The sequence below is a fragment of the Anabrus simplex genome, chromosome 2 (assembly GCF_040414725.1).
Source record: "Anabrus simplex isolate iqAnaSimp1 chromosome 2, ASM4041472v1, whole genome shotgun sequence".
NCBI lineage: Eukaryota > Metazoa > Arthropoda > Insecta > Orthoptera > Tettigoniidae > Anabrus > Anabrus simplex.
In genome coordinates, this window is record NC_090266.1 from 345,274,226 (window position 1) to 345,286,888 (window position 12,663).

The following is a 12,663-nucleotide window of genomic DNA, read 5'->3' on the forward strand; positions in this document are numbered from 1 at the left end:
AGAATTTTGAAGGGACAGAAAAAAATGTCATTACAATGGGGTTCTCGCTATATGCCGTACTCACTATAGCAGACTTTTACTGTAATCTTAATCAAATTTTTAACCTACAAGTTCAGTATCACGTGTTCCCATTTCTGTGCATTTGCTTTTCCACAGCATCTTCTAAAGCTTCCTACAGCAATAGTATTTTTGCAATGAACAATGCTTTTCTATGCAAAAGGCTTCATCCAACAGTGCCAGGCTGAATACCTCATATGGCAGAGCACTGGAATAATTTATCAAGGGAAATGTTCGATAAATTTCCAAGTTATTTGAAAACATTTAAGAAAAGGCTAGGGAAACAATTGATAGGGGATCTATCACCTGGGCAGCAGCACTAAATGCTGATCATTGATGATTAATATTAAAAGCACATCTATGGATGACTATTCATCATTTTCTCGTGATTCTTTTGCCTGTAAATATTCAAACGGGTATCGATTATGAATGAAGATTAAAAGCACAAATTCCATTATGGAAATTATTTGACAAAACAAACATGGTGTGCACGCGGAGTTGTTTTTAATACGATCTCAGTATGATCCGCATTTACATGGAACTCGATTAGAACTGAGTACAATATGATCCCAGATTTGACCATATCAACCTTGAGACTCAATCCGGACAGAGTCATTGTTTACAGGGCATTTTCAGTACAGAAAGTGTACTCAAATCAATTTGAATACATGTAAATGCACTAACTGCATACAACACATCCACAGGACTTCATAAAAACAACAAAATGACAGGGCAAAATATATACTATATTTCTATTCTGGGTATAAAAATTTAGCACCATCCTTCATAAAAACTATAGAACACTGCATAGATAATGCTGGAAGTGCTAACATTACACATCTTTCACAAGTCATTCCAACAACGAAATGAGCATCATGCTAGTTCAGTGAACTACCAGCGAGTTTCTCCTCCTACCATAACCATGCACCACATCTGCCATTATCACCAGTGTAATATTTTATATGCATTTGCCAAGTGAATCACTCTAGCACTTATGTGATATTCAAAGAGCAATTTTTATTACCATCCGCAGCTGGGCCCATTCAATCAGATATATCTTTTTCCTTCCCTTTCAAGCAATAATGCAATTTATTCTACATAATTTACAAGACCTACCTCACAGTCATCTCATCAGTGCCATCTCATTTTAGTTTTCCTCTGAATGGGCATATTCTGGATGATAATTATCTTATTTATAACATTTAAAAAGCTAATGGTTTAACTAAGTATACTTCTGATTCTGTTATTTCTTTCTTTCTTACAGGTGTTACTTGTTAACTACACCAAAACTATAACAGAAAGAAGATAATATATCTATTCCCCTATTACATTCAGGAGTGTAACTGTTGCTGCTATATTCAGTCACATTTTTTCTACTTGAACTCAACTGCATTGCAGTGACCAAGGCAGAATCAGAAGTAGTTTAGATATTTTCCACAGACTTATCTAGGCTTACTTAATCTTACTCAATGACTAAAGAAAATATTGCTTGTTACCACAACTTCAGGTTTGCTATAGTTGAATTCATCACAGGATGACTTAACATGAAGGTCATTCATCTCTAAAAATCATTTAGTACATAAAATGAACAAAAACCTTTTTGCCCATGTCCAAAACTGGATGGGCTAGAATGCATTTTGATTAACATGAGTTTTGGCTGAATTAACCTGTGTTGTTATTCTATTTACAAGACAGAAAGACTACCGCTATCACTTAAAAATACTTATCATGGAAGGACAATTCTAACATGAGAACGTGCATCCCAGATAATTTGCTTCCTGATAATACAAAGGATGATGTTGCAAGGAGAAAATATTCGAGCAACATAAAAGATTCACATATTAGTCCTATAGGAAATAGTTTAATCACATTTTAGCAAAGTCAGTGTTTGGTGACTGAAGTCTTGGTTTCTTTCCAAGGAATACCATACAGATAAATCATATATAAACTGAAACACTGTCACCATCTTGTTAAAAGAAGACAAGTCCATTTCATGTCAGATATTCAATAAAACTAAAACCAGGTATGAAATGTACACTTTCACAACTTGTCACCGGTGGGAAGCATCCAACCCCATGATATACGAGTAAACTCCAGGTTTCAATTTTTCAGCTGCAGCCAACACAATGAAAAAATCTCCTTCATGCAGGCTCAAGCTCCACATTAGATGTCTTGCGAGAGTTCCTCCACCAGTAATACTTCTTTGTAAACTATCCTCACTTGAAAGAGAGAGAAAATTCACATCATATAACTGCTTGTAACACTAAATATTTCCATCACCAAGCAATGACACAAAATCCACCCATTACACCAACAACACACGCCAACCTTGATGAAATGACACTATGTATCACAGTGTGTGATGGGGGGAAAGGCAATGTTAACTGAGATTACACAAGCCAAAATAATATCATAAACTGCATATACCCTCACCAGCAAAAAAAGTGGATCACATTGTAAAAACTGAATCAGCAACTAACACCAACATACAGAGATGGCTTCTGTTTAGGTAGGTTTTATGCATTAAAAAAACATGTATTCAAACATTTCAGAGATACGAGATCATACATGTCTCTCCATGAGCCACATTTCAACACCCAAGTTTTAGGCATTGATTTCATTGCACCCGCCGGCAAATGAACCTTTGAAAAGCTTCTGTGATATCAGAGCAGAAGCTATTGATAGATTATCAATATATGGTATAATTTTTATCATAAGAAACAAAATTCTTAAGTTTTTCCTTAATATTTGTTGGTAAAGATACCTCTTAGTTGAGAAGACGCTACAAGAATTATCGCATCAATTGAGGACAAACGAAGCATTCATAATCCTGCTACTTTGATTGATGAATAGTTTGGAAGTATCCTGAGTACTCTGAGATGATTCTGCAAACTTCGTACTTATCAGAGATGGCATGGATTACTCCATCGGAGGGATAACAGGTTCCTAGTCCTTCAGGGCTTGCGAGATTGCCACACTACCATGGTGCAGGCCAGAAATTGTCTGTAGAGAGTAAGAAACATCGTTAGAAGTGAAAGGACTATAAGATGATGACTTCTGGAAGCTAATTTGAGGTGAAGTAGACCTGCCACAGAGTGCAGTTTACTTCCCAGTACCAAGCAGAATGATTAGAATTTGAGCATCAATACCAGAATTGGACTGTGGACCAGTGGTCAATGGTGTTTTTCACAGATGAGTAGTGATTTTTCTCTGGTCACCTGATGGTAGAGAGAAGAGTGTGGAGAAGGACTGGGGAGCAATATTCACCCAGCAATATCTAAAAGAAGATGCCATTTGGAGTAGGCTCCATCACCACTTGGGGTGGTATCAGCTTGAGGCACGAATGAAGTTGTCGTCATTGATGGAGATGCCTCGAGTATAACGATATATCGAGGTGGTGTTAACAGAGAACGTAATCCCCTCTGCTCCATTTATCAGTGAAAACTTCAGACTGATGCACGACAACACCCACCCCCATGTCACTCGTGTTGGAATTCCTTTGCGACATCAGGACACCAACTCTGAACTGGCCAGCACATAGCCCAGACTTCAATCTCATTGAGCACCTACGGGTTATGCTTGAATAATAAGTCCACATTGAAATTTTGACACTCTTAATGAAATGAGACAAGGACTATTGGAGGAGAGGATATACATCCCACAGGAACTGATCCAGGACCATGTGGGTTGCTTGTCACAGTGCATGGAGTCTGTCATCATCACCAGAAGTGGAAAGCGGTCCGTGACAATTAATTTGGTGCCCCTTTAAGTCTATTCAGTGAAAATCAGTGAAATTGCAAAAATTGAACTGAAAACTGACCTTTGACAATGAGAATAATGTTCACAAGACACAATCAATGCAATGTGTGGTGTAATCGATACAAAACAAGGTTTCAGGTAAATAAATATCATTTAAAAAATTTTATAGGTCCATTTTTTTTTACCTGTCAGTGTATTATGAACATATCAGATTCTGCGCAGTCATTAATCATGTCATTTCAAGGGAAGAGCAAGGAAAAAAATAGGAATTTCCAGAAAGGATAGACAATGAAATTACTGTAATAATCATTGAAGAGCAATTGAAAATGATACATTAACAAGAAACTGACATCGGAATTCACAATCTATCATTCAATTTATTGTCACGGCCACCAAATTAGGCGGGTGAGGAAAATTGCGGTGTCGTCAGATATGGGAACGGCGAAGCGACAGATGGTCGAAAGTCGCTTACCCCTGGGCACGAATTGGCAACGCTGATCGTGCAGTGCTGTCAAACTGAAGCTCATCCGCTCCAGCCCACCTTACCCGAGTCATTCCCTGTCAAGCAGCTGTTGAGCTCGCATTGTAAAGGCAGTTAAAGATGGATAGTGAATGTGAATTGATTTGGGCTCAAGTCAAGAGAGAAGTGGCAGAGAGGAACAAGACATTCAAAATAAAGGGCGTAGAAAAACTCATGTCAGAAGCCATCGACCGTGTGACTGCTGCAGATTGGGAAAAGTGCTTCAATCGCGCGGAAGATGTTCAAACAGACGATTGGGCCAAGGAAATAGTAAGGGACGAAAGAAAGGAGCCATTCATCATTAGTGTAAAAAGGCGACTTGACAGATAGTGAGATGAGTGATGACAGTGACTAAGACTGCTTTGAAGCCAGAAGCCGATTCTTACTTCATTGTAAACTAATGTAAACCTATTCTTCAAAGTAGTTCTTTTCCTATATTACTCGGTACAATATACAGTATTCAAATATTTATAATGTAATAAAACTGATACGGATTAATATGTACTCCGAAAGTATTTACGGGGTCCTGCAGCCTGTGCTGGTGCGCGGGCCCCGAACTGCCTCAGCTAGCGACATTTACATGATCACTTTCCGGGCAATTTTCCAGGAAAATTACAAGACTGACGGAAATATGTTTCAGATAAAAAATATAAGTCAGGCAATTTTCTACATTTTTCCCGCAGACAAAATTTTATTGGCTGAAGAAATAAAAACTTGGCCGCTTACTGAAAATTTCAATACATGATTCTACGGATTTGAACTTACTCGTTCAAGATTTTATTTTTCATAATTATTTAAAGTGGTTTATATGGAAAATAGTTATACCACTGGAATCGGCAGTCTTTTCTGAAGCTTGTAGTATAATTTGTCTCGAAACATTGTATGAAGTAACATCAGAAGCTTGAGAGAGAAAAACTTGCCTCACGCTCCGAAATGATGTGTTCAGTTAGACATTTCTTCGCCAGTTGCTACATAACCTTGGCAACAGCGTAATTTCTCTGACCCACCTAATTTCGTGGCCGCGACAATAAATAAGAGCCAAAAATTAAACTATAATAAGATAACTACAACCAGAGTATTCTACCACTTTCTTGAATATTATCCAGACACTCCAACTACAGTGGGACTTCGATTCTCCATTTTTGGAGGGACAATGAAAATAAAACGTACAATATGGGAAAACGGAAAAACCACGAACGAATTAAAACCATCAACAATTTGGCTAAACATCACAATAATGAAATCTGTATAATTTTAAACTCACAAAACCACCTAAACCAAATCAAACTACAGCCTTAATAGGCCTTGGGTTACTAAGTGACTGCTGTTCAGCTTGAAGGCCTGCAGATTATGAAGTGACGCATAGTCAGCGTGATGAATCCTCTCGGCCGTTATTCCTGGCTCTCTACACCATGGTTGCCATCTCGCCATTAGATAGCTCCTCAGTTAATGATAATCACATATACTGAGTGGACCTAGAACCAGCCCTCAGGTAAAAATGCCTGACCTGTCTGGGTATCAAACCTGGGCCCTCCAGGTGAGAGACAGGCAAGCTAGACCGCGGGGCCGGCTTCAAACATTAATTACATGAGTTAACAATCTCAATAATTTACATTCAGTTTCAGCGGGGAAACTTCTTTCAGGTCAGCAACTTAGATCAGCCAAGAGCATCAAAAACTATCTAATAAATAATGTCAAGCCAAAGAACAATCGATGGCAAGTAGATTTTAATTCTGTAATGTAACAGAATAAAGCACATCCTATACAAAAGCACCCAAAATGATGGCAAAATCCTTACATATTTTTATCTTTCGTTGTAATCTGGTCATTGGTATAGGTTTTGTAGTAAGTTTCTGGAAGCCTTGTACTGCATAAATTAGGCCTATAATGACTTTTAAAGGTTATGTTGAGCTCAAGAATATGATTTCGAATGTAAATATTGATTCTCAAAAGTTCTTGAGTGCATTATATTCAATTCTGCCCATCACTAATCACATGCAAATTGGAAAGAGAAAAAACTCATCAAAGTCCATACATTTTGGTTCATTCATAACCTTAAGCTCAGTTGGAAGAAGCATTGAGACATTCGTTGTGAAAGGCAATACGACTGGAAAATGATACAAATTTTTTAAATGTTACACTTAGGGTGACCAACTCTAAATTTTCAAATTCAGGACAGACTCAGGAGGACTTTTCATAAAAATGGAGGACAAATGGAATTTTAATTTATAAATACAAAGTTTAGTATTGCATACCTTATAATTGTTATGTTGATGAAAATGCTGAAATTGTAGCTATTTTATGCTGATACTTATCAAGTGCACCCACTTTCAACAGCTAAGATAAATAATAAATAATTGTAAATCTCTCCATATGGCAAGTTTTTAAAGTTGTACTTCACTATTATAATACCCTTAACTGACTCAATTAGCAAACTGTTTCTTTCTACTGAACACTATGTATTAATCAGGGAAAACACTCTTTAAATGGTTGCATTGCAACCTGGAATGGCAAAATAAAGCTGACAAATTTTAAGCAGCTCACTAAATTGTTCAATGTCACGGCTACATTTGAAAAGCTCACACCACTGCTTATCTAATGTTGTACGTTTATCAATTTCAAATCTCCTAGTGTAATGCTGAACATTGCAAAATTGGTCAAAAAAGTTTAGAATCATCTATCTGCCCATACCTCTAGATTGTACATACTCAAGACAAGGTAGAACATCTTCAAACTTAATGTCTTTCAAACTACGAAGCTTTGTCCATTGGAAACACTTAAATTCTTCCATCATAGGGTTACTCCACTTTAACAATGCCAATTTCATAAAAACCTACATGTTCTACAAATTTAATGCCCGTTTTCAGTGAGGGATTACAGAGGTATACATTTATTTTCCATCCTATCATTCATTGTGGCCAGAGTTGAACCTAATATATCAGAGACTTCTGCTATAGAGATCGTTTCTTTTTTTAATGGATGAAATATTGTTGTGAAAAACGTGCACAGTGGAATGAATAAACCACAGGTAAAGCTCAGGAAATTTGTTTTCAAAAGAAGGACCTAATTATAGAAGGAACATAATTTGAAAACTGAGAAACAGTTTTAGCACCCTTTCTACTGCTGGAAACAAACTTAACCACCTTGTTTTGCTGTAACACAAAAGCTGTTCATAATTTATTTCAAACTCGCAAAAAATCTTTAAGTTATTCAGTACGAATTGTATAGATATGGAAATAATTGAAGACTTAAAATTATACTCTCCACATCAACTGGCAATGTGTCAGCACCATGTTGCAAACAATTATGCAGTACCAGTGCTGAAAACAGGTTTTTGCCTTCTCTACAATTAACCCTTCCAAAATTTACATTTGCGTTATCTCCATTAAAAGCAATGCATTTAGCAGAAATATTATGTTCCTTTAAAGCCTTGGAAACATAACTGGACACTGTCTCTGAAGTTTCATTAGGATACGTTTGTAGTTCTAAGACTTTAGTTTGAACATCATTTTCTTTATAGTCACAATATTGTATAATAATAGGAAAAAAACTTACCTCTGTGAATACCTGTCTTAGTTCATCTGAAAGCCAGGGAAGGGAGGGAGAACATGAATGGACTGGTGCAACTTGCGACTGCATTGCAAGATTTCCTTTCTGATGAAATCAGAGTGCATGCGCATCGAATAACCAAATAAGTAAATTATGTATTCTGACAAGGGTATCCAGAATATGGACTGAGACAGAGGAAGTTCAACAAAAATAGTTTTGCAACAGAGAAAACAATAGGAAACTGAATAACGAAGAACACAATACACACAAAGCAAGACATTTAATAGCAAATAGCAGATGCCTGCCAGACAGAGGCCAAGCATTAAAAAAGGAGGACATGTCCGGCAAATGCCGGATAGTTGGTCACCCTAGTTACGCCGTACATATAAACGACTGTGGTTTTTATACAACCATGACCTCCCATGGCTTTATAAATGTAAGGTGCAACATCTGTTCTGGTCTCAAGAACATAATTGTGTCTGATCATATTAAAATACTAGATTCGTGTTAGGTAGAAGCAATTTTGATTCCTGTCTGAAAACCCAGTGACTATATAGTGCCCTGAGAGAAGTGTCGAGACCCTGTTCGGCGGTACAATAGAAGAAAGTCAAAAATGTCTATCCCTGAGCATAATGCAGATTCGTAGATGTTTTACAAGTATGAACATACGACGAAACTTGTTCTGTCTTCCAGCAGTGCTGTCGATATGTGCACTGTGTCTTTCCAATTGTTGCGGCCACTCTCCACTTGATGATTTATGAGGTTTACCTACATAATACTAGCCAAATGTGTTGCTAAGATGATCCCTTATGCACGTTCACCGTCAATCGCTTTCCAAGTACAGTATTTGCTCTATATAATTACCGCAATGATGGGACGCTAACACCAAGATCCACGGATACGTCGTAGCCCTCATTTTGTGAGATACTGTTCCTTAAAAATAGCCTGATCGAGGATTTAGCTTTGATAGGACTGAAATTTCTGGATAGTTGATGCGGAAAATAGTTTCTTAGGAGAACGGATAATGCAGAATTTTTGTAATACCTGAAGCCATCTCTTTTCAGTTTCAATTCAGTTAATTTATAACTGTTAGGTTCTTCAGTCTGCCAATCCGAGAAAACGTAGTTCCTGGGAATGGATAAGCGTGGTTCCACTGTAAAATGTGACAACACCCAACAGAAGGTGGGTCACAAATAATTAATTTTAAAACAATATTTTTAGGTAACTTGAACTGCCAATATAAAATAAAGACAAAATTTCTGGAATTCAGATGCAATATTAGTGATTGCATTCTGACGCCAACACTTTTTCCATAGTTTAATACAGGATCATGACAGGATCATTTAATTAAAAATTCAAGGGATTTGCTTTTAGTGTATACACCACAAATTGAAAATAATGGTGACAATAAGGAACTTCCTTGAAAAAGTGAGGAAATCTTCATAAAGAAGTGATGATGGCAGGCGTGAATGCAAAGGGAGAAGAGGAGCCTGCGAATATGACAATAAGAATCAAGAAGAGGATATGCTAACTGATTTTTGCCCAAGAAATCAAAAGATCATGTGGAATACTTGGCTGAGAAAGAAAGAAAGAAAGAAAGAAAGAAAGAAAGAAGGAAGGAAGGAAAGAAAGAAAGAAAGAAAGGGAAGATTTCTAGGCATGAATGGGAAGATTGAAGAACTTCTATTTACTTCACTAACCAGGCACAGTAGAGAGAAATTGATAAATACAGCCCTAGACTGTGTCAAAAGCTAATAACCAAAAGCTGTCTTCCCTGAGAAAGTACCAGGTGCTGCATAATGAACATAGGGAAGCTCACTACCATTGGCGTACATTTTCAAAACCATAATTCTTGAATCAGATAACTGTCCATGGCCTAGTCAGCTGATTCAACTCCATTCCATGATCTTACATTAAGGAATGCTTCTTAAGCAAAGCTGGGAATCTAACTGAGACAATCATCTAATTTTGCAAAACAAGTGACCATATTTATTACACAAGCTGAAATACAGGGTGTATAGTTTAAGACTTAACACTTCTGCTCGCAGGCCACAGGAATCCCCAAATGAGCGCCAAATGGCTTCTGTCAAGCTTGGTGTGATAAGAAGTCTTGACAGCTGACGTAGCAGTTCGCTAGTAACTACTGGAGTTTTAAGATGTGTTGTATCACGATGGTTAAGTACTCTACAGCACAGACAATATTTTTGGCCGAGTGTTACTTGCACACGAACAAGAAACCAGTTAATAGATGCCTTCAAAAATTCCGTACACAGTTTCCCAATTCTACACTAACCATCAAAACGTTATGTGCAACAACTCGTTCACAAGTAGTACTGGTACCGTAACTAATAAGAAAGAACGATGGAGGAAAAAAAAAAAAAAAAAAGCTTCCACAAAGGAGAGGTTAGAAGATATACAGGCAAGACTGCAAGTCAGTCCACATAAGTTGCTTCAGAGAGTAGATCAGGAAACTGGTATTTCGCATTTGTCAGAATGTAATGAAACAAAATGATTATATTTATGATCTTACCGGACTCATTCAGTCCATAACATACAGTCTACAGATTTAATTGCAAGAATAAGATTTTGCGACTGGCTAATGAATAGTGTCTGGCCCTGTGGTCTAGATGTAGTGTGCCTGTCTCTCACCCGGAGGCCCCGGTTTGGTTCCCAGCCAGATCATGGAGTTTTGCCTGGTTCTGAGGGTTGGGGTCCACTCAGCCTACATGATTACAAATGAGGAGCTATCTGAAGGTGAGATGGTGACCCCGGTCTAGAAAACCAAGAATAATGACCGAGAGGATTCGAAGTACTGACCACAGATCACCCTGTATTCTGCAGGCCTTCGGACAGAGCAGCATTGCTTGGTAGGCCAAGGTCCATCAGGCCTGTAGTGCGGTTTTTGTTTAATGAATAGTGTCCATGATGGCATCGTGGATCTGAACTTTCTTTTTATGAGTGACAAAGCATGGTTTCATTTGAGTGGATATGTCAATTCAAAGAACGGTAGGATCTGGGATATAGAAAAGCTGCACATTTAACAGCCGAGATCTCTACATGATGTGAAGGTGCGTGGGTGTATGGTGCGCTATTAGTATCTGACGAATTATCAGTCAGATTTTTTCAGGACACTATTACTTCTGACTGTTATATTCACAGTATTCTTGAACCACTTTTTGCTGAAATGATTGAAGAAGGAAAAAGGTACGGGTATTTTTGGTAGGATGATGCGATGGCCCATATGGTGCATAGCTCTATACGACAGTTGCAGGAAGAGTTTGATGATAATCAGATCATCAGTAAAGGCCTATGGTCCCCTTGTTCGCCTGATTTAAGCAAATGCAAATTTTATCTATAGGGAACTCTGAAAGGAAAAGTTTACAGGAATAATTCTGGAACTGCAGAAGAACTAAAAATTGAAATTAGATATAGCTTCCCTGCCTCCATCAATGTTCATGAAATGCAAAGTGTGTTTCAAAATCTTATAAGATGTGAAGCTTGCATCGCAGCTTGGAGACTTTCAACGTCTTTTGTAAATACTGGTGAGTTCAGTACCATTTACAAGTTTATTTGTTTGCTTTATATATTTATTTCTCCTGAGCATGAATGTAGCTGGCGAGTTCAGTTTTGTTTGGTTCCTACAGACGTAATCATGCCGCTTCTTGAGATGACTATGTCCGCTTGCCACTGCGGGCACTGCATGCACTGTCACCACTTCTCTGTGCTCCTATGCCTCGGTACTCTGCTATGAAGCCTTAAATTATACTCCCTGTATAATGGACATTACTCTTGCATGTCTAGTACAGAGTATGAACATCCCTTGCTGCATATTGGCTTCTACTCATGCATGCATTCCATCATAAAGATGCTGAATAGCCTATTGTTGAATGTCCTGCCATGCCTTTTTCACCTGCTGGAGTGACTGTCTTAAGATTTACCACTAGTGCTTGTTTGTTCGATCGCTTACTTGCTGCTTGATGATTGGCGATTACTGATATAAAGTTAAATATGAGAAAATTATCTCTACAGGAGGCTAGACTGCTCTTATCATGATGCCAGCCCCTTAATTAATTAAATAAATAAATAAATAAATAAATAAATAAATAAATAAATAAATAAATAAATAAATAAATAAATAAATAAATAAATAAAAAGCACATGGTATTGCATAAGTTCCTCGCAGGTACGTTTCCCAAAAACAACTGAACCTATACATATGATTGTTGTTGGTCTCCACAGGGTTTGTATTTAAATGGGGAGATGAATTATATTTTGATAATTTTAGATGTGGCAGGTAGCAGGTAGGGACCCTCTTCGTAGGCAGCCCTACCCAGGGAGTGGCGCCCCTGCCTATGTGAGTCCCAGAGCACACTAACCCGGTGTGTAACATCTGGTATGGGTCCCAGCTCAGGGTTACGAGTGAAGACCTCAACGGCATCTACGGCGGAGAAGGTGGACTTCGGTACGGTGGAGATGGCGGAAGGGGCAAACCCGTAGCGTCTGTACTCCAGAGGAGCGGCTACAAAAGGCGTCTGGTTCCATGTTAGGGGTGGCCTAATTTTGAACCTGGCAGAAGGTATAAAATGCCTTTGGGTGTGGCGAGCCCATCGTAACAATAGCCTATAGGGACAAAGCAGATATGGTGCCTCGGAAAAGGTTAGGGCGTCCCCTGCTAAAAGCGACGCGCAGCTCTTCAGGTGCTGGGGGAACTGTGAGAAATGGGCAACCAGCACCAAACTTCATCAAGATTGCAACAGCAAATGTCCTGATACTGACAG

At 38.2% G+C, this 12,663-nt stretch overlaps 1 protein-coding gene across 2 annotated transcripts in view; it reads right to left on the reverse strand.

The window, feature by feature from the left end:
• Positions 1 to 590: 590 nt before the first annotated feature.
• LOC136862822 (guanine nucleotide exchange factor C9orf72) overlaps positions 591 to 12,663 on the reverse strand; it is a 211,359-nt gene continuing 199,286 nt past the window's right edge. For both annotated transcript variants that reach the window (XM_067139086.2, XM_067139084.2), the window contains one exon: positions 591 to 2,276. In XM_067139086.2, coding sequence (XP_066995187.2) covers positions 2,108 to 2,276 — 169 coding nt within the window. In that variant the 3' untranslated portion in view covers positions 591 to 2,107. The remainder of the gene's footprint in view (positions 2,277 to 12,663) is intronic.